Here is a 27721-nt window from a genome sequence, read left to right as displayed (position 1 = left end):
AAAAATGTCTTGTACAGATGAAAAGTATGGGAAGTTCTTCACGGAATCAATAGGTTTGGAGGGGACCTCTGGAGATCATCCAGGCCAATCCCCTTGCCATCACAGGGTGACCCAGAGGAGGTGACACAGGAGTGCATCCAGGTGGGTCTGGAACCTCTCCAGAGAGGGAGAGTCCATGACCTTGGTGAGCAGCTGTTCCAGTGCACTGCCACCCTCAGTGTAAAGAAGTTCTTCCTCATGTGGAGGTGAAACTTCTTGTGCTTTAGTTCATGGCCGTTAACTCCTCACCCCGTCACGAGGCACCACTGAAAAGAGTATGGCATCATCCTCTTGACACCCACCTTTGAGACATTTATGAGATCCCCTCAGTTCTCTGGGCTGAATAGGCTGAACACCCTCTTTACTGGGAAGGTAGCGAGGCGCTGGCACACGTCGTCCAGGAAAGCTGCGGATGGCCCCATGGCTGGGAGCGTTCAAGGCCGGCTGAGATGCGGCTCTGAGTGCCCGGAGCCTCCCCCCTATCCCCCTCCCTCCCTCCGCCCTGCTCTCCCCGCCCGCCCCAGCCGGCGGCAGCTCCGGGCGGCGGCTCCTCCCCCGTGGCCGCCCGGCAGCATGGCGGCGGCCGTGGAGACCCGCAGAGTCTGCGAGACCGCCGGCTGCAGCAGCGAGGCCAAGCTGCAGTGCCCCACCTGCCTCAAGCTGGGCATCCAGGGCTCCTACTTCTGCTCCCAGGTGAGGTTCCCCGCGGCCCAGCCCCTCGCCCGGCACTCCGGGCGTGCGGCGAGCGCAGGATCCAGCTCCCCGCGCCGGCTCCCGGCCGCCCGGGCCCGGCCCGGCGTTCCCGACTCTGCCTCCCTGCCCGCCCGCTCCCGGCCGGCCTGGGGCAGCAGCGCCCGGCCAGGGACCCCGCACGAAGTTCCCCCTCGGTTCCTTGGGTGTTGCAGCCGGGGGAGCCAGGCTGGCGGCCCCGGGCGGGGCGGGAGCCCCATTTCTCCTCGTGGCCGCGGGCGATGCGGGACCTCAGCGGCACTAAAGTGCGGCCGGGGCGTTTGTGAGAGGGTACACGGATGTTCCTCTGCCTGAAGGTGTGGGTGATCCGTGTGCTCCCTTAAAAATAAAGGTTTAGTGGGACAAAGTGAGGACGTGCTCATAAATTCCTGTGGGTGCGTTTCTCTGCCGGCGTCAGCTCTGGAGTTGCTCGGCTTTGATAGACACCGGGAGACTTGTTGCTCTGAAAAAAGATTTTCTTTAAGTTAGGAGTTTCTGTGAAAACTGTTGGATACTCTTCTTTTTTTTTTTTTTTTAAATGATTCCTTTTTCATTCCTAACTTTTTTTTTCCCCACTATGTCCTTTGATGTTCTGCTCTGAGGGTGTCAAACCGGAAGGTTCAGGTTAGGCCACATGTCATATAGCAGTCAGCTCCCACGTAAAAATGTGAGAATTGAACGTGGTCTACAGGCCACAGTGGTAACAGAGAGTGGTCCTTCAATAGAACTGTCTGGTGACTGCTGAGTGTGATTTTTGTTTGTGGGGCTTGTTTGGGTTTTTTTATTAACTTTGAAATACATAACCTAATCCTTTGAACTTTTTGTATGTGTAATTCTGTCAAAATCAGTGAGGGCACGTGTGTTTAGTTCAGAGATTAACAATGGCTTTCCTTGTCACAACTGTAATTCAGACTAAAGTCTTTGAACTTTTGTGCATGAATGTAAGAAAATAATTCAGTCACATCTGCTAGATTAATTTACTAATTGGGAAGAATTTTTTTCTGAGTCAGGATGTAAACTGATAGTTATGGTTTGCATAGGACTAGGGGAAAATTTCCCACGTGCTTGTGACACACGCATTGCACGGTTTTTGGTACTTTCCCCTGAAGTCTCTGTGCCCTATGCTGGTAGCTGATGCCAGATTAGAGCAACTCAGAATTGTTCTGACAGTTCTGTATCTCTGGTTCCCGCGTGGTGCTTGTGGTTAATTTCTAGGATTTGCTCTGTGGTGTATTGTGTGTTTTGACATGTCTAATATAAAACTCATCATAAATGCATCATTGGTATATACAAATATTAGTTGGTGATGACAAAACCATTTGTTAAGAGAACAAACAGGCAAATGTGAAGAGTTCCAGTTACATCTTCACTCCCCTCCTTCCCATCTCTAACTCAGCTAATTCCATTTAGGATATAGAGATTCTTGTTTTCTATATACTGAGTTTAATTATTTTGAAATATCTGCTGCTGTTGTTAGGTAGAAGGGGAATTACTGGAAATACTTCCTGACTTGTTAAAATAGGTTGCTGGATAACTGACTACATGCTTATAAAGCTGTCCTGCCTAGAAAATGAAATAGTGAACTGGGAATCCCAGTCATCTCATTTCTGAGTGACTTGGGACTGTGTTCTTGGAACACTTGGGATTGCTGTCCCAATCAGGCATGTGGGTAAGCACGCTGAAGGTGCTTTGGAGGTTTTGGGGTGAGGTGTTACAGAGAAGGACATTAGTGACAGCCTGTTTTAAAGACGTGCAAGAATGTCATGCACTGAGAGAAAAGTCCCCACGTTCATCCTGTAGCAAGGACCCTTAGGACCCTGTGTTGGGCCCAGCATGGGCTGAGGCTCCAGCCGAGGCTGTCCTGAGGCTCCAGCTCTCTGCATCACCCGCTGTGTGCTGTGGAGGACACTTGCTGCAGTTCTGCCCTGGTGTCTGCAGGCACAGTCAGGAGGGTGGGTGAGGTGCTGGTGACAACCTGGCTGCTTCTTCAGATAAGCATGTGGCAGGTGAAGAACTGATATTTTCTGTGAACTTCCAGCAGGTTTCAGCTGACAGCAGTTAACTGCTGAAACTTTTCTGGAATTCTCTCTTCTGTGGTTTTCTTTCCATTCTGGTCATACATGCAGAAAAAACTCCTAGATAAGCTAGTAAGTGGACCTAGGATGTTATTCCTCACTGCACAGCCTGTGTTGTAGGCTGGCTTGGTGCTATTCCCTCCCTCTAAGGATGCACACTACCCTTTTCCCTTAGGCTGTCCCTGGTTCCTCGAGCCACTTCTGAGGTCTTCAGAATTTTCTTTTAAATGGAGGAAAAGTAGTTGCATAAATAGTTTTTGGGGTTTTTTTTTGCTTGTTTAGCACTGCAGGGTCATGAAACACTTCAGGAGAGTGCTGCTGAAGAGCAGGCTTGCCCACTGTGGCCCAATTGTGCCCAGCAATAAAGTCAGCCTGTCCTTATGGAATGAACTGCTGTTAGGCAGGTGTATGGGCACTTCCTTTGGGCTGAGTGTGGATTGGGAGCCACAAGCTATCTGGCGTCTCCTTGACAGGTAAAAGCATCTGTACGGGCATGGACACCAGGTAATTAATCTGCTTGGAAGCCTACAATGACTTCTTCATACTCCAATCAGAACTAAAACCAAATTTATAGGAATTTATTTTCTCTAGTGCTAAGAATAAACAACAGAAAATTGTGAACTGCTGTAGGAAGGTAACCATGTGAAGCCATGTGTTTGGATTATAAGTTACTAACGTATCATTTGCTAAGAAAAAAATGGTATAGGATTGAAAGGTATAGGAAGTATAGGACTGAGAATCCCAGTGTAGTGTGGAGATTGATTAAAAATTATTTTTCATGACTGCACATAGAGAATTGAAGTGAACTTTCCAAGTAGGTTGCATCAAGACAATGATTTACCAGTGGATTTATCATTTGTGTTTCTCCTTTCCTGGAGAAAGGGCGTTATTCTGGTCACTTATTTTTTTCTCCCTCTCTGCATCAAAACATCAAAAATGCCTCAACAACATGCACTGAAAATGCTTACACTGGAGTAATTTGACATTCTCTGAGGTTTCCTTCAGCCAACACTTAACACTCTCTGGCTGTTGGGCACCTTGGAAACTGGGTACAGCTGCTAAATAATAATTGTGCTTGTGGCCATGGATGGAAACGAGGCCATGTGGCCAGGTTCTGGCCTAGCAGGGAGGTTTTGAACTGGTCGTGGAGACAAGGTAGAAATGGCTTTTAGCAGCAGAGGAGCTCTTGAGATGGTGTGTTGAACCCTGGCACTTTTTTCCCCCCCTTTCACTTCAAGGTGTAACAAGAGGAGCTGTTCTGCTGAGGGATTCTGTCTGCTGTTAACCCTTAGTGATATTTTAGGCTAGTAAATCAAGTACTGTCACTACCAGCTACCTTTTTTCACTGTCTTGTTTTCTTTTTTTTAGAGACTTACTGAAGTGTTGTGTGTATTTATCATCTTGTGGTGAGACACAGTAATTCAGTCTATCTTCTGAATGTGGAAATCACACAGATGTCCAGCATCACATCCCAAGTGTAAAATTTTTCTTGCTAAGATGAATTTGCTGTTGTGAAATCTGCCTTACAGACACAGTCACTAGTATGTACATTGTGTGTAGTATACATGAAGAGTTTGTGTTTAAGTAGACAATTTGCATTTCTTTTATGACTTCTACAAGTGGCTGAAGGATAAAGAAAGGGAGAGTAGTGACTGTTCTTGAGATCTCTAGTTACCATTTTTATAGGAGCGTTCTAATTGTGAATGGATCACTTAGTAGTGGTTTTGTGTTGCTTTTTTGAAAAACTTCCCCTTTAATACTACTTATATAAGTGTTGGACAAAAAAGAGCAGGTTTACTCTGGTGTGGCTAGATGCTGGTGCAGGGCCATCTCTCTAGCCAGTAGGTAATTCAGAATTACCTGCTTGAAGGCACTTACTGGAAACATTCTCTTACTCTGAAGTCAGTGGCCTTTGCCATTTTTGTGTCTCTGAGAGCTGGTGGCCATGGGTTGTATCATAGTAGTCGTTGTAACTTACTCGAGGAGAAGTGTTGTCCCTTCCTGTTTTGTGTGCTCTTGTGTTGTCAGCCCCAGGTGTATGAAGTGGTCTGGTTATGGAGTCAGAAGTGAGGTCTGGGGTTATGTGGTGACTCTGCCATGTGTGTTTTAGGTGTTTGAAGGGGTAGCAGTAGCTCTGAGCTGTACGGTTAGGGGCAGCATCTCTCTTGCACTGGTGGGTGCCTCCCAGTATCTCTTGATACCTCTTGCTATCTCAGGTGGGGTATGACTTGTTCAGTTCTGGTGATAGGAAAGAAATGCTGTTTTGTTCTCTCAGTGAGTTTATATACAATTGACTGCTTTCTAGAAGGCATATTTTCACTGACACTCAGCCCTGGGCCCTGGACAGCTTTGGATGGTCAAGGTCACAGTAATTAGTGAAAAATTCTGGACATGAAGAGAAGATTGTTGTCCCATCTCCTGCTTTGCTGTTTCCTTTCACTGTCAATGTGTTGGGGATGGGGAGCAGGGAGCAATGAACCTGGATGAAAATGGTTTTTTGTCTTCTCTTACATCAGACCATAGGACTTCAGTGCACTGTTTCATCTTTGGTTCACTGTTCTTTGTGCCTGAAATAGGCTGAAACCAGCTGCTTGGATTCAACTGCAGCACACAGGAGTTTCCTCAGGCATAAATGGCACTCAGCTGATACCATCTTCTATAAAATCAGATTTCCTTCATCAGGAAGCTGACATTCTCAATTGCCTATAAATTCACCGTGAAAACATGTGTCTGATTATTGGTGAGGTAAAAAAGCTGTGCCCTCATGATTTCCTGAGAGTAAAACTTCAGACTCCTGTAGACAGACTTGCTGAGCTAGTGTTCCATGTACTGACAGGATAGTCCAGTTGGAATTCCTCTGGTCCATTGTTCCTTCACTGCTCTCAAAAATCAGTTGTATATTTCTGTAAATCTGAAGAGATGCAAAATGCAGTCCCTTCCTCAAAGGAAGGGCTCAGTCGTGAGGGACCCAGGAGTCTCAGGATAAGATCAGGTCTTAGATGAAGGAGAAAGTTGATCAACCCTGCTGATACCAAGGTTCTGCATGTAGGTACTTCTCTTGGACTTGAATCTGAAAACACATATTTGAGTTTTCTGAAAAACTGACTAATCACATATGCTGCTTAGGCTAGTTTGGGAATTTTGTACAGAGTTTTTCAGACCAGAGACTGTCTCTGTGGGCTTGTACTGCCCTAGAAGGATTTCAGCGTGCTGAAAAAAATAAACTGTTTCATTTAACATCAAATGTATTAACACCTCAACATATTTGTATTTACGGATAAAATGTGAGGTAATCTGTACTGTGTTTAATATATATATATATATAACTGATAGCCTGGTATTGAGCTAAATGCTGTACTTCAGGGGATATTTTTTGTCTTCTGTTTTGCTTACCTTCAAGGTGTTTGGTTAAAAATGAGTTCTCATTATGCAAAATGGCATGGTCTCAGATTAAGCCCCAGACAGTTTTACATTCTAAAGGACACTTGTAAATTCTGTTAAAAAGATTGCTTAAAATATTTTTAAATACAGTGTGCTGCTTGGCACCACTTCCTAGATGTTCGTCCATTGCAATTCAGGGTATCATGACATGCCAAGACACAGTCTGTCCTCACAGTCTTGATTCCAACTACTTTTTTTTTTTTTTTTTTTTTTTTTTTGTAAAGTAGGTATTTTTTTGAAATTCATCACAGTGGTTCTAAATGATGACTGCAGAGGATGGAGGGGGTAGTTCTGTGGAAGTTGGACACGAGTTGGAGTGCTGACGGAGGGGTTGTCAGAGCTGACTTAAAATGAGCTGCTCCCATGCAAAGGCAGTTCAGAAACACAGTCTGTCATCAGGCCTTAAATTCTGTGCTGTGGTGCCTGCATAGCTTCCTGGGCTTGGATATCATAGAATGGCCTGGCTTGGAAAGGACCTTAATAAGACCATGTAGTTCCAACCCCCTGCCATGGGCAGGGGCACCTTCCACTAGACAAGGTTGTTCAGAGCCCCATTCATCCTGGCTGTGAACACATCCAAGGACGGGGCATCCCTGTCTCTGGGTAGCTTATTTAAATCTATTTTGTTGTATCTTTGCTATACAGAGATTTGTAATGTAGTAATATCCTAATCTTGACTGAGCATCCTTTTCTCTTCTGGAATTTGCAGTTGGCTGTTCTTTCCCACCTCTTAATCAGACTGTATGCATACATGAACTGAATGAATAAGAAGCTTTCTGTTATTGTAAAAATGAAAATAAACATAACACAAATTTTTTTCTCTAATGACTTCAATAACTGTTTTAAAGATTTTTTCTTTTAATGGTTGATTTTAAAATACCCTCAAGATATTTAGTCATAATCAGTGTGTTCATAGTAAAAATGTACCATACTATAAAACAAATACTTATATGCCGCATGATTCTATTGATATTGGGTGAGTCCTTAAGGTAAAAATAATCTTCAGAAGTAACACAGCTTCCACAGGGGGGTCCAACCGGAATCTTTCCAAATGTTAATACTGGTTATACCTTTGGTTACCTTTTGATGTATTCTGGTGAACACTGGGTTGAACTTGTCTCCAAACACAAAACCAGTGGGATTGGCTTGAGAATGTCTTGAAGCTAGAAATGTTGTTAAAGGTTTCAGTATGTTGACAGCCTCTGACAAGAAGACATTTATATTTTCCTTACATGTAGAATAGTTGTACCCAAGATTGCTCTAAACAAGTCAAGGATTACCCCTCTGCTTGCTTTTTTGTCATACATTTGACCTCTCTTCTTGTACAGTCCTCTTCAGTGTTTCCACATCTGTCTTAATTGAGGTGTAAAAGTCACATGCAATGAAAGGAAAAATGCTTTAGGTGAGAAGGGTGGGGATATTATTATCAGGCATGCTAATGGATAATGTAAGGCTTGAAATGAAACCCAGGAAGTCTTCCAAGAAACTTGAAGCCTTGTTCCTGTGTACTTTCCCCTTGAAGCTATTTAATGTTTTTAAATATAGCCATGCAGTGTAACATGCTCCTTTTTTCACTGTATCTGGAAAAAAATGTATTTTTTTCATTTTAATATTAAAAATCACTCTGGATGGTTTTTCTCTGGACTTTGTTTATTTAGTCATTGATTTTCTATCCTGACCTGGGTGGGGCATAGGAACACAGAAGAATTGTTAAGAGATAGGAATGGTAATAGCAAGATTGAAGTAGATGTCTCAGGAGAAGGCTCAGTGAAAAGCATAATTTTCTCAAGAAAATATTCCAGAAAGTGGCCCAGTTGGAGAGGAAGAGGAGGTTTCTTCCATAGCTTGTTGGGAAGTCTGTGGTGTAGAGGGTGAAGATGTTTGCAATGTGCAATGGTACTTTGGTAGTGCTATGTTGCCAGAGCTATGATTCTCCAACCTGTGAGATGACAGCTGCCATATTTTTGTGTGAAATTGCCAAGGCAGAGCTCTGCAGTCATGTGAATGTGGTGCTTGTGCAGTAGACTGTTGAATATTAATAATTTGTATGTACCGTCTAAGTCCAGTGCTTGCAGGAAGCATATGGTTGATCCTACACAAAATAGATGGTCTGTAGGTGGATTTGCAGCATATCCTTTAAGGGACTTCCAGAAGTGTCAGACCAAGGCAGAGATAGTAATTGATTGTACATTGCACTTGTAGCAGCCCCTGCTCACAAAAATGCTTTGGACTTACTGTTGTGTGCCTGTTGCAGTTGATGGATGTGCACGTGTCTGGGTTGTCTCACGGTACAGCAGCTTTGGAACTGTGCCCCAGGAGTTCTGGCAGAGCTACTGCTCCTCTGGAGATAGATGGCAAGTAAAATCTGGGAAACATATTTGGAAAAACTTAGGCATATGGCAGCCTTATGCAGAATCATCTTAGGTTGTCCATAGCTGCAGGAAATAAAAAGCCAAAATGGAGCCTCTCAGGTTATGGTACTGTACCAGGTCCTGTGTTTTCCTGATGTTTTCTGCTTATGGGCCAGCAAAGAGGAAAGGCTGTTGGTGTAGAACAAAGCAAGGGCATTGGAGAACATACCCCAAAACTTCATGGGAAAGTAGAGAATGAACTACAATCAGTAATTACCAAAGCTGACGTTTGGCTTCCTTCCCCAAATACTCCTTTATATTCAAAAAAGTGGATTCTAAGTTTGCAGACCTGGTAGCTGCTGTAAGTCCTTAGTTGTGTAATCCTTCTTTTATGCTTCAGAACAAAGACCTTGTGCTTGAAAGGGGATTAAAACCATACTGGTGCTTCCAGTGTCCTTGAAATAGTGTTTTTAGATTTTTTTTTTAAGTTTTCCCTAAAGCAGGCCTCGGTTAAAACCTGTTCCTTTTCTCCCAGCTCCCCAGCAGTGCAAAGGTCTGTGTGTGCAGTGGGTAATATAAGTGTGACAGTAAAACCTTGGGCTGCTGTTAGGAGTGACGCTCTCCCTGGTCATCGGAAGCGTTAGTTTCAGAGCTCTTGGCAGTGCTGTCACTCCTGGTGTGTGGGATGGCAGAACGCAACAAGCAACTGGTCCTGGTTATCAGGGGGACAACACACACACACAGCAGGGTCTCTTGGAACATACTGTGCACCACTGCACTCCGTGTTTGTGGGCATACTTTGGTAACTAGTGGTTGTAATCCTAGTGAGGGAGGAGGGAGAAGGTGGATAACAGGAGCAGACAGAGTGCTCAAGAGCAACCCTGAAGCAAGCGTGGAATGTTCCCAGCTGGGCTTCGTTTGCAGATCTATTGCCTTGGGCTGGTTGAGTGTTGTATATTTTAGGTTGAATCAGTTGTTGGCTCTGGATGGTAGTTTTACAATGATGATTCAGCATTAGTATTGTTTTTCCTTAAAAGAAAAACAGTTTGCTTCCTGCCTCTTTCTTCAGAAATTCAGCTGTAATTGTCAATGATTAGAATTAGCAGTTTCTAATGAGTGTTTTGAGTGCACATAGCCATTGATTTAGAATTTCTGCTACAAACCCAAGTAATTTGCTAATTAGCACCTAAAAGGATCACCTTTAATGCTGCCTTCTGCGACTTTTCTCCTTAAATCTCTTTTCTTTCATGTCTTTTCTTCATCTTAGTCCTTCTTTATTCTCCAGCTGCTAGCCATTTCCATCTGCCCCTTTGGTGATTCTTTGTTTCTTGCATGAACTGCCCTATTTGTGCTTGGGAAGAAGAGAAAAGACCAAGCTCCTCCACATTCACTCTTTTCTTGATTTCCATTTCAACTTTCTCGGTTTTTTTTTTTTTCAATTTCCTATTTTCATTCAGTAGCCCTCATTTACGCCCTTTAGTCTACTTCATTGGTTCCCCTGTGATTGTGCTAATTGGCCTCTGTTGCTTTCCTGTGCTGGAGCAGGAGGCAGGAGAGATGCAATTAGCAGAAGGAGATGGCTTCTTGTAGGAGTTAAGGGAGGACCTTGCTGCTCACTGCAGCACTGTAAAATCAGGTACAGAGATAGTGGCTGCAGCTTGGCTGAAACAGAGTCTATGGTGTTTAGTTACTCATTAAAATATGTCACTAATGAGATAAGGGGTCAATAATATATAGGATTATATCAGTGTATTTCACTCCATGGGTGTTGTCTGTTTGGCTGTGCTTTTTCTGCCTATTCTGGTTCATAAACTTTTGAATGTAATATCTTCCATTGCTAAGACTAGCAGTTACAGTAGCATTTACTGCATATTGCTACAAGGGTTAATAAAACAGTCTTTCAGCTTTCTTTTAAAATACATTTGCTTCTCTATTTTGTCAGGTTGACATATATGTCCATGTAAATACTGCTTAAAATATGTATTTATACATTTTGTTTGCAATTCTAGGAATGCTTTAAGGGAAGCTGGGCCACTCACAAGTTATTACACAAGAAAGCAAGTAAGTACATTACTTTTTAAAATGCATTTTCATATTGCTTTGAATTGGTTTTACCCTGTGCAGTGAGGTCTAGGTGGTCTTGCTTGAGCTGGGGATTGGACCAGATGACCTCCAGATGTCCCTTCCAGCCTCAACTGCTCTGTGCTTCTCTGTCTAGGAATAGCACTGGTTTTTTTTCCAAGATACCTGGCACTGGATGACGCATGTGTGAAATTTTGTCCAGTTCTCAACAATCTAAAGTGCTGTGTAAAATTTCAGAGGCAGAGGTTCACTGAAGTGTTTGTTTCTGTTCACTTATCTATTTTATGTGAATTATTGCTTGAGCTACACTTCCAGATATATGAACACAGAGTGGTGCTGAAAGGGCAAGGAGAAAAATAAATGGCTGTTGTAAGGCAGTGTTCCTTTATAGCACTTGATGTCTGATGCAGTCAAAGGCAGTACAGTGGGAAAGGTTCTTGCAAAGTCTTTGTGGTTAGATACTTGCTGGAACACAAGTGAGTCAGAGTGCTGCTGTTCTGTACATTTTTGGAAAAAAGGGAGAATGCTTGTGTGTGTATGGTGCAGCCACTGATAGAGGATGTATCATAGCTAGGATTTTGCTGAGTTCAGTTCATGGTGGTGTCTGTGTGCCTTAGTGGTAGACAGCTGGTAGCTCTGGCACAGAAATACCAGGAGACTGGTAGATTCTACCTTACCTGAGTAGTGAAAATAACCCATAAGTGTAAAACCAAAGAGAGGGCAGACAGTTCTGCCCCCTTGCCTCCTCCCTGCCACCACCCTGCCTATCTTTATTAAGCCCTGCTGGAAAGGGAGGTAGAATTAAAAAGTGATATGGCAGAAATTCACATAATTTACCTCCTTTCCTAAAACCCAATAAAGCTTCTTTTTCCATGATAAATGTTGAATGGTAAATAGGTTGGCGTAGGACAGACAGTTTCCTTCTTTCAGAAGGAAAAACAGATATTTTCCTTCTTTCTCCCTTCCCGGTGTAGGGATCTAATAGTTCACACTTGCATTCTGTATCCTCTTAATTTGTGTGAATATGTGAAGCTTTGGACTTTTAAATTGTTATTTCTCAATTTCATCTGAACTGAATGTCATTTGAGCAGATGGCTCAGATGTCAGCCACAGAGGCTCTGAGGAATTGACGTTAGGGCTTGCAGTGGCAGACCTTTTGCTACCTCTTCATCCTTCTGAGATATAAAAAGAGAAAACAAACAAGTTATCCAGTTTTGAGTTAAAGATTAATGTTACCCTGTTCTTTCTTAACCGTTGCCTTCTGTTTCTGAGTAAATACTTCTACTTTTGGTATTGCTCAGGATCTGCTTGTTTCAATCCTTTATGTAAACACCTTCAATTTGCTTTCATAAGAATGTGTTATTTGTGAATGAAGTCAGACATGAATTTCACAAGATTCAGAGAGCTGGGAAGTTCTAGCAGCTTGAGACCCTCTTCTAAGGTGTGAGCACTGCTTGTCCTGAACTGCAGAAGTAGTGGGACCTGCACCCTCTTTATCAGCTCTGGAGGGGTAGCAGCCTCCATGTGTTGAGCCTGACGGTTGGATGGCCTCCTTCCCACCTCAGGTCATTTTGGTCACTGGGTGCTAAGGGATATCACAAGAAAGGAGCATTCATCTGCAGTGCAAGGGTGTTAATTGAAGATACTGAGTGCCTCTATAGAAAGAGGCTTTTTTCCCCCCCCCGGAATGCAAACATGAACTGCATTATAAAACTACAAATGAAGAACAACTTAATTACTACACTTCCTTTATGGATTCAGTCCTGACATTCCCTAGTTTGCTATTGAGTAAGGTAGGAACGATGTGAATTTGGAATGGACAATGCAAAGTGATAACTGCTACTTACGCTTTCATATATCACTATATAAAATGCCAGACAGACTCAAGTCTAGACTTAGGTACTTCTAAGTCACTTTCTAGACCCCACAGTTCTCATTTTTAGTAAGACCGATTTTGCTGCTGCAACTTTTCTCTCCCGTTTTCCTTGTCTTTTCAGAAGATGAAAAAGCTAAGCGCGAAGTTTCCTCCTGGAGCCTGGAAGGCGATGTTAACACAAATCCCTGGTCTGGTTATCGATACACTGGGAAACTCAGGCCACACTACCCACTGGTAAGCAAGAGGTGCCACTCTACTCCATCACTGCTATGTTCTGTAGCAACTAATGGACCACTCCTGACCTGATGACCTCCCACATTTTAGCTGAGAGAGCTTCTTGATCTGAACCCAATGGCAAGGATGTGCATGGCTGTCCTTATCGTGGTTCATTTTAGTTTAACTTGTTCTATCTCCTGGTGTATTTATAATTAAGGGAGTGTCTGTGAGCATCAGTAACAGATTTATGCTTATACCTTTTGGATGTACACTGTGACTTTTATTCTGCAAAAAAAAGCTACTGCTAGTTCAGATGGTGTCTCATAGCTGTTTGTTGTCATCGCCAGTTATGGAGCAGTCTGTTTCTGAAAAGCTCAGGTGAATTAATTTAGATTTTAAATAAATTGTTTTGTATTATATTATGTAAGTGGTTTAAAGTAACCCGGTGAGTGAACTGGTGAACAGCTGAAAGAACAGAGGTTACAGTTACCTTCAGCACTGAAATGATGAACAACAGAAGTCAGTAACATCTTTGATTGTGAAGGGTGGGTTTGGAAGATGATGACATACAGCTGTATATATATATGTAAATACACACACACACTTATACACACACTTAACTGTATTTTTAAATTGGTAGAAGTTTGTATGTGGAATAAGCTGAAGCTTTTTTTCACAGCAGTAATGGCATTTTCTTTACATTTGTCTTTTCTAATCGGCTGTTACAGGCTCATTAGAGAATAGATTAGGAGAGTGTGAGCCCATGCTTTGTTTGTTAGTGTTGTTGGAGAAGAAGGTGTTTGGGATATTTCACTGGCTAAGTAATTTAGTTGTGTTATCTCTGAACATTGTTTTTTTTTGTCTTGTGACTGCTGTGAGACTGATGCAAATGAAATTAGGGATTTTGACTAAGGTGGTGATCAGAAGTAGCAATCTTGCTAAAGAGAAGAGGGGGATATATTTGGAGCCAGTGCACTTGCAGTCTGAAAGGTAGCAGAAAAAAAACACTACAGTAAGGTATATAACACATTATAAAACCAGTTTGATTCACCTGACAATAAAATGGGATGTTTACAAAGCTGTGCAGTTGGCTGTTAAAAGTTGTATAATATGATAGCAATAGGGGGCAACAGCAGAATGTTTGGGAATGCAAGTTGGAACTTTTGGACTGTTCACATACTTTGCAACTTTTTCTAAATGGACTTAGCCATATTTCACATGAAATATTTCATACAGTATTTAATTTTGCTGTGTGACTCTGTGACTATAATAAGTGTTCTTGCAACCTAACCAGCTTTGCCTGTGATTTATTTAGACACCAACAAGACCTGTGCCAAGTTATATTCAGAGACCGGATTATGCTGATCACCCACTAGGTAACATGAAACAAATCACAATTATGAGAGTTATGTTTGCTCTCTATTTTCCTTTGCATTGGAAAAGCCTTTAAAGGATCAAGAAGATACTGGAGAAGGGAACCTCTTCTATCTGTTCTCACTTCTTCCCCGCAGTAATTTAATGTTTTTTAAAAAATCATAGTTGCAAGTATTTTTTTCAAGTCTAAAGTTTGTAATGGGTTGTCTTTCAAAGGTGTACAAAAATTAAGAGTAAGTTAATTTGGTTTTGGGGATTTTTTTATCTTAAACATGCAAGTTCTAGTTCTCTTGTTAATTTAGTAACAAACAGCAATCAGTTGACTGTGACAGATGAATTCTGCGAAACCATTCTCTGTGGCATCAGCGTATGTGTTGAAAATGTGTTCTTTTATAACAAAACCAAGAAAACCTTGCAATATGCATCCCCCAAAAGAAAACTGGTGTATGAGTTCCAGCTGGTTTTGGACAGAGGGAATGCATTCAAAATTACTTGTCTACTGGATTGTTTTGGTATTATCCCCTTTTTACACCAGTATTGAGGCTTTGCATTTCCACAAAATGCTGCTATAAAGTCTGTTAGCATTATTTTTTAATCTTAAGATGTTTCATAGTTATTTTTTAAGAGTGTAAATATTAAACAACATAAAATACTAGATGTTAGGGGGTCACTCATCTGTAAAGCTGAGTTTGCACAGAATTTGGTAGGAAGAATTTATGTGGTTTTGTCAGCTGATTATTGCAGTAGTTTAACCAGATATATTTCCAAGCACGTGTAACCCTTTATGACTGTTTTAGAATGTAATTTTCACTAATCATTTTTCTAAGAGCAGCTGAAAAACGCTTTTCTGTGAATAAAAAAACTTCCTTGTAAACCTGGGATTTAAGGTTGTGTTTGGACTAAGTGGACATGATGGTTTTATGCAGTCAGTGAATGGGCTTCCTGAGCACATGAGATTTTATGGTACTGTGGAAGGCTAATGAATTCCATTTAATCTGAGTAATGATGATAATACTATAGCTTGGTGAGTTTCTTTCTTTAGGCTATGATTAAAAAGTCTGTACTTATATTGCCTTCAGTAAGCTAAGGAAGTTCCTGGAATTGGATATGTATAGCAATCATCACCCTATATAACATGGGTTTTTTTCTTTCTTTTTTTAATCCTCTCCCTTTTTTCTTTTCAGGAATGTCTGAATCAGAACAAGCTTTAAAAGGAACCTCTCAAATAAAAATACTGTCATCTGAGGATATAGAAGGGATGCGAGTAGTGTGTAGGGTAAGGGGGGTTTGATTTTTCTTGCAAGGTGCCATTTTATTCTTTAAAAAATCTATAATGATTTTACCACTTTGTCACAGCACATTTGAGAGTACAAACTTCCAAACCACTTTAGAGCACTGAAAAATAGTTCAGGAAGCTTGATATTGTCTGCCTTTTTCTCTTCTTTTCACCCCAATTCCCAGTAAAGTATTGTGCAAGCAGAAGGATGACTTTTATCTGTTTCCCGCATTTGTTATTTGTAGTAAGACAATCTGTGCCTGACACATCGTTACTGTTAAGAATATGTTTTATTGTGCATAAATGAGAACTTTTTCCTCTCCTGGAGTTGGTACTAAGTAAAAACTAAAAGCAAAATAAAGCCCCATCCCTAACAATTTTTCAAAAATAACTGTTCAATTGTAATCACTCCCTTGTGCATAAAGTCAAACTTTGCAGTGTATTTAGGTAGTCTGATTTAAGATTATGGCATTCAAGAAAAATATGGTCCAAACCTTAACTGGAGTATGTTCAACTCTCACAGAGGTGGCTGAGTACATGACCTGGAGACATCTCAAAGTCTTTCTAGGGCCCAACTCCACACAGCTTTCCTGGTGATCTCAGTGTAGCTGTCAAAAATGGGTGACAAATCTTGTAGAGAATAGTCCTGGCCTATTTTAAATCAAATTAAGCCAATAGATCAATTTTAAATGTTTTAAATTTTAAATTGTTTCATTTGCAGCTTGCTAGAGAAGTGTTGGATGTTGCTGCCATGATGGTGAAACCAGGAGTAACTACTGAAGAAATTGATCATGCTGTCCATTTAGTAAGATTATTTTATTAGTCTTCTGATGTTTATAAGTGTTATTTTCTATCTCTTTAATTTTAAATGATTACTGTGTGGTTTTCTTTGTTGCACGAATTCCATTTCTTTATTCAAACTGTTTCCCAGTTTGAAGCTGGTGGGTAGTGCAGATGACAGAAATGTGCTATAGTGCAATGGTGGGTTCAATGTGATTTAGGAGGTCCTGGGCCTCTCTCTGTATCAGCTGCTTCCATATTTCTGGCTTCAGATTTCTTCTAAGTTTCCTCACTTGCTTTCTCAGTTAACATCATATTATTTTGTTTCTTCTAAACCCGTTTTGCTCCATGGAGAACACCATATGTAAGCCGTGGACTTCATGTACTCTCTGTGGTTGGTTAAGACATATAGAGAAGAAAGTTAAATTTTTTATGATTGGGAATCAGAGCTGAGGTGCCTCAGAGAGAATTGAAACAGGATGTTTGATGCAGTCTGACAAAATAAAGCCACATTCCAGTGAAGTGTTTAAAAAATATGCTCAAGAATCTTCCTGCCTTAGCTTTCCATAGATATTTGAACTGTGTAATTTTTTTCTTTGCTGTATTTTCTATGTAATCTGGTACTTGAGGCTACTTCTGTGCATTGTGGGAAAGGAAACAATTTTGGTATAGTTAACTTTGTTAGAGAGCTTTCTTTTTATCTGCATCTGCAGCTGTTGAGCCAAGATTGTCTACTTTCATTAGGCTGGAGACTTTTGTTGAACTGCATGAAACACCAAACTACTTGCTTAGGCATAATGTATAATATGAACAACTAGTAACATGGAGTTACCCCTCCTCAGCAGTTTATGGAAACTTTGGCAGGTTGTTGATACTGACTGATATCTCTTATTGGTATTTTGCAGTTTTAAAAACAGTATTAAAAAATTTAAAAAGTTAATATTTTTTCAGTACTTTGCTCAGTATATCACAAAGCATGTGTGTGTATGTATGTATGTGTAAATATATATGAAATGTGTCAGTTTTGCAAAAATACAAAAAAGTTATTACAGTGCAAGAGAGGTAGCTTGAGGTTTTAAAGCTGGGGGGAAAAGTAGTGCTAAATATTATTTTGTTTAGCTTGTGTGTGTTGCAAAAATCTCAGACTGGGCGCTTAAAAGTGGTAATTGAAAATTACTTCTTAAAACTGAATAAATATTGCCATGCTTTGTTTCAAACCTGAATATCTCAGCATTTGCAGTCAAAATGAAAATGAGTAGAAACAAAATTGGCAGCTTTAATTTCTTGCTGGTAAAAAATGCAAGGCATAACAAAACACTGCCAAGAAATACTTTAAGAATCTTATTTTCAAGAGTCACTCCTTTTCAGCCTTTCATTCTTACTTTAAAGTTATTGCACATATGGGTTTTTCTGTGTTTTTTCTTTGTACAAAACTTATTGCTGTAAATTGTATCTTCTCTATTTAGGCTTGTATTGCAAGGAATTGTTATCCTTCCCCTTTGAATTATTATAATTTCCCCAAGTCGTGTTGTACATCAGTGAATGAAGTGATCTGTCATGGAATTCCTGACAGGAGAGCATTGCAGGAGGGAGATATTGTTAATGGTAAGTTGCTGTGAAAATCAACTTTCAACATTTTTACCTTCTATGCACTTAAAGCATGCAGTAAGGTGAGGTTTCAGAAGCAGGCAGCATGATTGGAATAGCTTCTTAAGAGGAGCTTTTCTTCTCCTTTACCGGTTACTGCTCTTTACATACTTAATTTAGTTAATTTAATTAATAAAATAATTTCAAAAGTACAGTCCACTTTAAGAGCTTTGTAATTCTTCTGCTCTGATCTGTGCACTAGTATAGTGCCTGAGTATTCCACTTGTGGGCTAGATTTCAGTTGTTCCAGGCTGTGTGTATATAGTGAATAAAATGTATATTGAATTATTCAACTGGCTTAGTTCCGTGTGAATTCTTGATTAGATGGCTCTAGATTCTTACAATTTTGCTATGCTCATGATGATTATGATGACTGTAAAGGGTCCAAATGTGGAGGCATTGTATAAGTGAATGTTATCTTTTTTGAGCATCTCACAGCTTGACAATACCAGCTGCTTTTTCTTCTCAGTACTCAAAGTACTTAGGCCTTCTTGGGTGGTGAGAGATACTTTTATAAATTATTTGACCATATCTTGTTTTAACTTTAATTTCTTCTTAGTTTGGCAGTAAAAATTAAATTATGCTTTTTCTGTACAAATGTTTGCACCTTTGCTGATTGCATTGGTTTGCTTTTCTCTTAACTGTAAATAAATACACAGCTTCTGCTAAGGTTTGACCTGCCTGTAGTAGTAGGTTGTAATCTTTTTAGGTTATCAGATATTTGATACATATTAGCTTGTAATAACAGCTAGTAAATCTACACTTCCCTGCTGTGGGTACCAGCCTTTTCAGAACAAGTCTCGTGATTGCTGCCCCTGTTTAGGGAAGGTATGGTCTGGTTGAAAGCTCTGAGCTTGTAGGGTGCATGTAACAATGTCTGCCAAAGCTCCTTCGTCTTATTTTAATTTCAATAATGATGCCTTTGCACAGGTCTTTATTATTGCCAGCTATTCAGGCATTGCTGGAGTCCAACCTAAGAAGCCCAGCTCATAGAATCATAGTTTGGGTTGAAAGGGATTTTAAAGATCATTTGGCTTCAACCCTTGTACTGTGGGGCAGGGACACTTTCAATATAAACCAAAACCCCATCCAGCCTAGTCTTGAATGTTTCCAGGGATGGGGCATCCACAGTTTCTCTGGACAACCTGTTCCAGTGCCTCACTACTCACCATAAGGAATTTTTGTTTAGTATCTAATCAAAACTTACTGTCCTTCAGTTTGAATCCATTCCTCCTTGTCCTGACCCTACTTGTACTTTCTTCTTGGTTCCCTTTCAGCTGCTGGAAAGCCACAATTAAATCATTCCAAAGCCTTTTCTTTTCCAGGCTGAACAATCTGAATTCTCTCAGCTTTTTCTAATTGAAGAGGTGCTCCAGCCTTCTAATCAACATGGTTGGCTTCATCTACATGGTGCCTTACCTCTGCTATTTGGATGCCAAGGCTGTACCTCAGCCCTAGAGAACACGTTCTGTAAGAGGCTTTAGTCTTACCTTTGTCCACATTCCTGCACTTGATCAAGCTTGGAGCCTTCTGCTTTGTTACCATGAGAAAGAACGGGGCTTCCTTTCTGTACGGTAGTGGCTCAAAAGCCTCTTGAAAAGGAGGACCAAAACAGTTTACAAGAAAGGATAGAAAAGGTACCTTGGAGGGAGTGTACCCAATGAACAGTTAAAAGGAAGTGTCCATCTTTTTCTTTATTTGAAACTTTTTTAGCCTGGAAGCCATGCCAAAGTCCAAAACAGGTTTTTTGAATCACAGGAGCATGTCATCCAGAAGGTCCTAGCAAATGATGTCTAGTTGTTGACACCAAAGTGTATTTTCCTACATCTTCCTATCAAGATTGTACTGGTGTCTCTCAGCAGCTCATGTACAATATTCCTAAAGTATTATTGTTTATTACAGTTTCCTTCATGACTGTTTACCTGTGAGAGGATTTGAATGTGGGTTTCTTCATAAATAGCAGAACAGTAATTCTTCTAGTGGGTTTGGTGATCTAGCAGCTATCAGGCCTACCAGCTGACTAATAAAGACGTAGAAACAAAAGTTCCCGTTCTGCTACAGCAAGACAACGTGATATACACAACTATGATTACATACCTTTTAAAATTCCCCCTATTAGTGCTGGAATTAATTCTAAGAAAGTACTTTAACCAGGTAAATCGTCATGGAGCAAAGAGCTTCTCTTCCCCATTTTTACATTTACCTAAAAAACCAATGCTAGCTTACTGTGTCTGTGTTGCCTTGTTGGGGGTTTTTTTTCCTCCCCCTCCCCCTTTTATTTCATTAAATCAAGCTGTTCACCAGTGAAATACTAACTTATAAATTATTATATAGAATCTACAGGATAAGCATAGAAGAATTGATTCTGCTGAAAGTGTTTTCATACAGAATTCTTGTGAAGTAATCCCTTCACACTTCGAATCCCCCATTTTTACATGTTCTTTCACAAATCAAGAGGCAGGCATTGAGGAGCAGAGTGCTGATTTCCCATGTCTGCTGTTGCTTGCAGTGGATATCACTGTCTATCGCAATGGCTACCACGGAGATCTGAACGAGACGTTTTATGTCGGAGAAGTGGACGAGGGTGCCAGAAGGCTTGTCCAGACAACTTACGAGTGCCTAATGCAAGCCATCGATGCAGGTAAAACATGCCTGAAGCACCAAAGTTTTAGTTCTCAAACATGCTTGCTCATATTGCCACTGCTTGGAGTGACTTCTGGTGCAGCACACGGAAGCACTTGTGTGTTGTCACCAGCTGATGGTGGGTGTTGTGTAATGCAGTGATTCTTCAAATGGCATAGTTCTGAGTGGTGGTTGCAACTTCTTTTTAAATGTGGGCTGATGAGCAAAATTTATTTGATGCTAAGCTGATCCACAGATGATATTGATGTGGAAACAGCCTTTTTTTCACCATTGATGAGTCAGACATCCTTGATCTGACTAACTCAGAGAATATAACAAGGAAAGTATGTTTTGGAAAACCCAACTTTTATAATTTGTTGCACAGTGAACTGGTAAGGTAAAACACTGTGTATACACCTAAACATATCTCTTTAGCCCTGCCAAACCTGATGGTTATTTCATAAAGCTAGTTATGAGTCCTTGATTTTCTATGGGAGTGTGCCTGATAAGACAGATCCATATCCTCCAGTACCTACAGAACTTTAATTATCTTGCTTAATTAACCTCTGGGCAGCTACATCAAGACATACAATGAGATAGAAAGGTAGCTGCAGAATGTTATGTTCAGCTTCAGAAAACAAAAGAAGAATTTCTCAAGTCCCTGGAAATACTTGTACCATCTGTATCTTTAATACCCTGCAGCTTCTTAAAATCCTCATTATGATTGAATCACTTCATGGTGGCTAAAGATTGAAGTGCTATATAGTAAGGCTTTAAACTTGCATTTAATCAAAAGTAAATGTAAATGTAAGAAATTAAGATGAACATAACTTGGGTTAATAATTTGGAGATAGCTAGTGCAGCTGAAAAGATAAAAATCCATAGGATTGATGTCTTGTGTATCTGTTGTGTGAATAAGAAAATACTTCCAGATTGAGCTGTGAAGAATAGAGATTACCTGTTTATGTGGGATTTCTGTTCTGTTCTTTCTGTGAAATGACCACTTTGTTTTTCAGAGCTAAACCAGAACAGTGTGTATCTTTTTTCCTGTACTTTTTTATAGCAAGTGTTATAGCAAAGTCTTACCCTTTGTATCCTGGCATTGATGTAGAAACTGTGACAGAAATTTCCCTGTGTTTGTTACAATGAGATTAAAATTCTCACTGTAAGTCTCTTTTACCAACTTTTTAGATGCTGTAATGTGTTTTAAAGGGTTTTAGACATTGCATATGAGTAGGAATTCTGACAGCAAGTGTCTCAGCTGTTCAAAGGGGGTCTCCTGTCCTCTCTTGAAATCATCTTAATGTCTTGGTGTTGGAGCAGCAGAGCTCCAGCTGGGAGGGCTGTATGAGAGAGGAGCAGAGGGCTCCTTGCTCCATTGAAATCAGTGGCACGTGCTGTCAGGCCCATACTTCTCAGCTATTTAGCACAAACCCAACAGATTAATCCCTTCTCCACCATGTCCTTTTTTAACTTTTGGAGAAGCATGTATATTCCAGTAATATAAGTTTCTCGTTATTTTCTGTGAATTCACCTTAGGGGTTTCAGTTGTAGTTGCTTACATTAGCAGAGAATTTAACTAAGTGATTGCTTCACATAAAGTTTTAGCTTTATGTGAGTTCTGCTTAAGATGGCTCCACACAACCACACATCTGGCTCCTGAAGGAACAGCATATATTCAGAGAGTTGGGAAAAGTCTTGAAAAAGCTTTGATATTTTGTTTTAAGGGTCTCAAGGTTGCTTTTGGTATGTGTCTTCATTAGCTGAATGATTAAACATTGTTGCTTTTATGGTATTATTTCTCCCTTGTCCTAGTGCTCAAAGTGAATTTTTTCACACCATTTTCATGTGTTTCCGACTCTTTAACTTGTAAGGCTTCCTAAAGGGATTGTCAAAAAAGTTAAACCTGAATAGGATATTTGCTGTAGCATTGTCACTGAGAATCTTGTCTAAGAGTAGAGATAACCATTTTCCCTTTATTTGTTTTTCTAAATATTGGTCCTTTGTATGCGTTTTTCACATAGTAGAGGGATACGTGCATATTGAAATACAATTCATGCATTTATTGCAAGAAGCACTACAGCTCAGGATGTGAAAGCTCACCAAGTACTTTGAAAGTCCTTTTTTTTTTAATTTCAAACTTCGACATCCTTTTAATGTGAGCACTTGCATCCATGGAAGGAAGAAGGTAGTATTTTTGTGAAAAAGACGTTTTCTTCTGTCTCTATTGGTTTTTATTTAATATGAGACAGTTTCCTCCCTCTCTCAAGTTACTGCACTCGCATACTCAGTGGATTAAGTGATCATAGGAAGCTGCATACTGGAAAAGATGGACACACACAAGCCATGAGCGCTACAGAGTTGGTGTTTGATGGTTAGTTGTGTTGAAAGAAAGCTCTCTACATTTCCTTCTGTATCTCTTTAATTTTGCAGTAAAACCTGGTGTTCGGTACAGAGAACTGGGGAACATAATTCAGAAACATGCTCAAGCAAATGGATTTTCAGTGGTTCGGAGCTACTGTGGGCATGGAATCCATAAGCTTTTCCATACGGCTCCTAACGTGCCCCATTATGCCAGTGAGTATTCATTCTCTTTGTGCTGTCCTGTAAACAAGAAGTGATTTGCAGTGAATGTACCCAATTTATTTGAGCTATCAAGGTGGCATTTTGGCACTTGAGAAATAATTTTGGTTTCTTTTAACTCTGGACTGCAGCATACTTTATAAACCTGTGCTTGCATTATCTGCCTGCACTATTGGTTAGTGTTAGCTCTCATCAGTACTGGGTAAGTGCTCAAAGTTTTTTCCTGAATTCCCTTAGACATTCTTGTCTGACATGAGCTGCCAGATGTTTCTCTCTTTAGAAGTTCTAAGCAAAACCTTCCTGCCATTTACAGATGCAAATAAAAAGCTCTTTGAATAGTATAGATGGGTGTTGTGCCTGAATCTGGATCTTATTTCTTTCACTTTTCATCACTTGAGTGTTGTGATTTGGTATTTCTGGAAACTTCATCCTAATGTGTGGCAGAGGAGGAATGAACATTCCCCCAGTAGTGGTAGTTCTTGGAAATATCCATGGCCCCATAAAAATTTTTCCAGCAAGACTAAGAAACAACATCTACAGAGGCAAAGGATGGAAGGTTAAGTGCCAGTGAACAACTAAGGGCTGAGTAAACATCACAAAGCAGTGATGTACAATTCACATTCACTTTAGCTGTAAAGCTGCCCTGATAATAGGACACTTATTTCCTCAGACCTGACAGGTGCCTCCATCTTCCCGTCTCCTAATGAGCTTTAATACATGTTACAGTTACAGAATATAGTCTAGCAATTCGTGACTTTCCATGTCATCATTTCCCTAAGTTATTTTTTCTGACAACAGAGAAAATCTGTTAATTGCAGGGTAAAAGGGTATCAATTCCTGGGATGCACTTTTTGTTGTGTAAAATGAAGAAAATATGGATTCTTTGGAGGTGGAGAGCTTTTTATACCAATTAAAATCCAAGACAAAGGAAATGTCTATCTTTCCTGGCTATTTGGAACTTTGAATTTTATTTTTATTTTCATTGAGCAAATATGTTTGTTCCCAGAAAGAAAGATGCTGGGTGTTTTTTCAGGTATTTTTAAATACAAAGTGGAAAGATCTGAGGGACTTAAAGCCTCTTGGAGAAAAAAGAATAGTGCTGCTTATTTCTACCCTACTATGAAAGGAGTTTGAAAAGCAAAAAGCTCATTTTCTAAGAAAAAGGTTCTGTTGCTGTTGCGACAGCTTGATGTCCGAGATTTTTAAAGACTCTACATGATTTAGGTAGTGTAATAAATTTACGCAGTTAAGATGTTAGATGGGAGGGGGGTGTAAAATAAATGCAAATTGTTACAGCAGCCAAGTAGCTGGGAGCTAATGGTTCCTGTGTAGTTGTGGAGTTTGTTCCAGCTCTCAGGCTCAGTTACATCCGAGCTGTGCTGTCCTTCCAGGTGAAATAGGGCAGAGGAAATGAGCTGAAGCCTTTCTCCAGTCAAACTGCACTCCTGGAATCGTGCTGTCTCTCAGTTCATGTGCCTCCACATAAACATTTTTGGTGCATTTAACGTCAAAAAGTTCTTGTGTTATTGTCCTGGATGCCTGAAATGCTTTGCTATATTTTATATTAGCTAATGAACACAGCATTACCACTCTGACACTACTATGACCCCATTATCCAGGGTAATGAGGGGGTGGTGTGTCTCTCATAAATGGAATCATGGGATTACTTAACTACTGTCACATATTGGCAATTTATTGGAGCTAATGGCTCAGTGCAAACAAATTAGTAGATTCCAAGCCTTCTCTGAGTATCTTAGGTGCTTCTTACTTCTGTTGTTTTTTAATTACGATTTTCCATTATAGAAGTGTGTAGAAATTCCAGTATTATAATTGTTTAGTGTTTTTATAGAACTAGAGTTGAAATTCCAGTTGTTGGAGAGAAAGACAGCAATGAATTTTAAGCTGCTTGAGTTTGTATTACAGTGTTGGAAGGTGGGGAGAAGGAAAGAACTAAGGGAAGTCCTTACCTATATATAAAAATGGAGGAGTGAAAAGATCATCTCAGAAGGGCTTTTCTGACTTTACTGTGTTTCTGTTGCATTCTGTTAGGACGTGGATTCGTTCATTTACTAAGATGGTATTCTTTTTTCTAACTTGAGTGTTTTATTTTATTGCAGAAAACAAGGCAGTTGGAGTCATGAAGCCAGGTCACGTATTTACAATTGAACCAATGATCTGTGAAGGTGAGCAATTGAGCAGTAGAGTAAAATGGTTACTCTTGTTTGCACTTAAGTAGTGATAGAACAGGATGCTGGTTCTATCCTGTAGAGCTGATAGATTTTTCATTTCCCTTTGGGGGACTGATAGCTGTTATTTAAAGACTGGCAAGAAGGGATGCTTTCTGTTTTCAGGAGGCTGGCAGGACGAGACCTGGCCTGACGGTTGGACTGCGGTGACGAGGGACGGGAAGCGCTCGGCACAGTTTGAACACACACTGCTGGTCACGGACACAGGCTGTGAGATCCTGACCCGGCGCCTGGACAGCATTCGCCCCCACTTCATGACCCAGTGATAGTCCACACTGAGCAGGTGCATCAGAAAGAGAAATATATATATATTTTTTGCCCCTGTACTATGCATTTTTTAAGAGTACAGAATAGAAAGATTTCACCATTTACTTTGTTCTTGGTGATTGTAGATAAGAGGAATATCTCGAAGAACCTGACCCAATGTCTGCAAAAGTAGAGAAGAATTTAAAGAATTTCCTGCTTTCCTCCTACCTACAACACTCACACTGTACTTTCCTTTTTTTCTTCAATTATCCCTTTAGCAGCTTTCTTCCAATTAGACCCACAATTGCTTCTGTTGCTGCCATATTAGCTAGAAAAGCATTGGGTAAACTTTCCCACTGGGACTTGATATTTTGGGATCCGGGTTTTTTCACTATTTCAGTGTGCCCTGTCACTCTTGGTTTGTGAGTGGCACCTGAGATTTTAGGCATTTCTTATTCCAAAGACTTGCTCTTGCTTCTGCAGATACTGTTCTGGGCCTTGTTTGTTTATCAGTTGAGAAGGGGGCAGAAGAAAGAAATGCACCTACAAGAGCAGGCTACCTTTAATTCTGCCCCCATCTCTCTGCTGGTGGCTTCTGTGGTGATTGCCACTGTGGATGGCACGCTGTGTTAATGGCAGGACTTGTTTCTCTTGCTGGAGATTTGATAGGATGGGAAGTTAACAAAGTCTGTCTTATATGTAGCTCCCTGGAATAAGCTGCTTTTTCGTGAAGCAGTACTTGCTGGCAGCCTCCTGCACCAAAAGCTTGGTGAAGCTGATGTATCAGACTTGCCTAGGTAAAGGAATGAAACAAGAACCAAAAACATCCCATGATTCATGGGATCCCTACGTGTGTTAACTGTGGGGCATTTTTTAGAAGTACATCCACAGTAGCTGTGGGGGATTGGATTTGCAAAACTTACAGTGAAGTATCTCAAAACAAGTCTGAGTGTGTGAAAAGGAAACATATTCAACATTGTATTCATTTTCTTTTGGTAATTTTTAAACGGGTCATTCCCTCTTGGTTGAATGAGTTTAAGGCTTTTGGAAAGTCTTAGGGGGGCAGCTATGAAAACTGGGTTTTTTTCCTCAGACCGGGTATAGAGTGGGCAATGTTGGTATATATTCCCCTTTATATTTTGTTAATGGGTCATGGTGAGCTGGAAATGGTTATGTTAAGGAGTGTGGATTGATTAAGCCTCTTTTCTCTCTACCCTTTCTTTTTCCATGCCCATTTCTCTTCCATCATCTTTGGTGTCTCTGCTGAGGGAATTTATTTTTTCTTCTGGATTGTAATGAAAAATTTTTCAGACCCCATTGTAGACTTTGTCTTACACCACTCTAAACGCAAGAAATACTTAAACCAACACAGGCATTAAATCATACAATCATGGGCATAGAATACACCTCTTACAAAACGTCTGGTGAATTTGTTGCCACAGATCCAAGAACATGAAGTGCTGCATACCCTTGGCTCCCTTTGGCACTGCAGATTTAGGTGGGGGCAAAGAATTAGTGCTTCGCAGAACTGGACTCATCTACTCCCAAATTTGCCAGAAAATGTGTTCTCTGCCCTGAGTGCCTCAGACCTCTGTTGCTGTAACATCACTGCGATGTTCTCATTACCTTTATTCTTGTTTTAATTATGCAGTAAAGAGACCTGAAACGATGCACAGAGAGTGCGTGTGCGTGCGTATGCGTGTGTGTGTGTGTATAGAGATTTTTAGCAAAACCGACTGTAGTACTTGAGTGGGATTACCTGTGCTGAATGGGCTGTGTTGAGGAGATGCCTGTCCTGGAGGTTTGCCCACCATATCCTTCACTTGAATGGTTACAATGGTCTTGCCTTTTCTATGTGTGAGTGTGTATGATGCGGGGGGTGGGGGGCTTCATTTTTGGTCTATAAAATAAAAGTTGCAGCTGCTTTTAACAGAAATAACCTTTTATTGGTCTTGTAATCCAAACCCAGACATAGAATCTTCAATTACATCCAGGTTTACTTGCAGTAGTGCAAGCCCCAGTGGTAGATGCATGCACCCAGTTAAACCCACCCATGTGCCATTTAGATACCTCTTCATTGTTGCACTGATACAACCAAATTTAGCACATTTTTAATGCAGGTAATCTATGATGCCGTG

At 40.6% G+C, this 27721-nt stretch overlaps 1 protein-coding gene across 2 annotated transcripts; it reads left to right on the top strand.

The window, feature by feature from the left end:
• Positions 1–577: 577 nt before the first annotated feature.
• METAP1 (methionyl aminopeptidase 1) lies at positions 578–27519 on the top strand. 2 transcript variants are annotated; one of them, XM_088163907.1, is made up of 12 exons: positions 578–732; positions 10645–10696; positions 12715–12827; positions 14125–14185; positions 15368–15459; positions 16181–16264; positions 17706–17844; positions 20396–20527; positions 22942–23085; positions 25209–25274; positions 25443–25620; positions 27026–27519. In XM_088163907.1, exons 1-11 carry the CDS (start codon positions 613–615, stop codon positions 25601–25603), a joined length of 1164 nt encoding a protein of 387 aa, XP_088020033.1. In that variant the 5' UTR covers positions 578–612; the 3' UTR covers positions 25604–25620; positions 27026–27519. The 2 variants fall into 2 exon arrangements, with proteins under 2 accessions (XP_088020033.1, XP_014730742.1); XM_014875256.2 differs by having other exon boundaries at positions 25443–27519.
• Positions 27520–27721: the final 202 nt, after the last annotated feature.

This window comes from Sturnus vulgaris, chromosome 4 (assembly GCF_052056855.1).
Source record: "Sturnus vulgaris isolate bStuVul1 chromosome 4, bStuVul1.hap1, whole genome shotgun sequence".
Lineage (NCBI taxonomy): Eukaryota > Metazoa > Chordata > Aves > Passeriformes > Sturnidae > Sturnus > Sturnus vulgaris.
The sequence above is the reverse complement of the archived record's forward strand: the minus strand, read 5'-3'. Positions and strand labels throughout refer to the sequence as shown.

What these genes read in the sequence shown, in the direction of transcription:
- METAP1 (XM_088163907.1), top strand. Translation starts at nt 613, where the DNA reads ATGGCGGCGGCCGTGGAGACCCGCAGAGTCTGCGAGACCGCCGGCTGC. An exon ending in AATGCAAGCCATCGATGCAG is followed by an intron (nt 20,528 to 22,941) that starts GTAAAACATGCC and finishes TTAATTTTGCAG; the next exon opens with TAAAACCTGGTGTTCGGTAC. An exon ending in TGAACCAATGATCTGTGAAG is followed by an intron (nt 25,275 to 25,442) that starts GTGAGCAATTGA and finishes TTCTGTTTTCAG; the next exon opens with GAGGCTGGCAGGACGAGACC.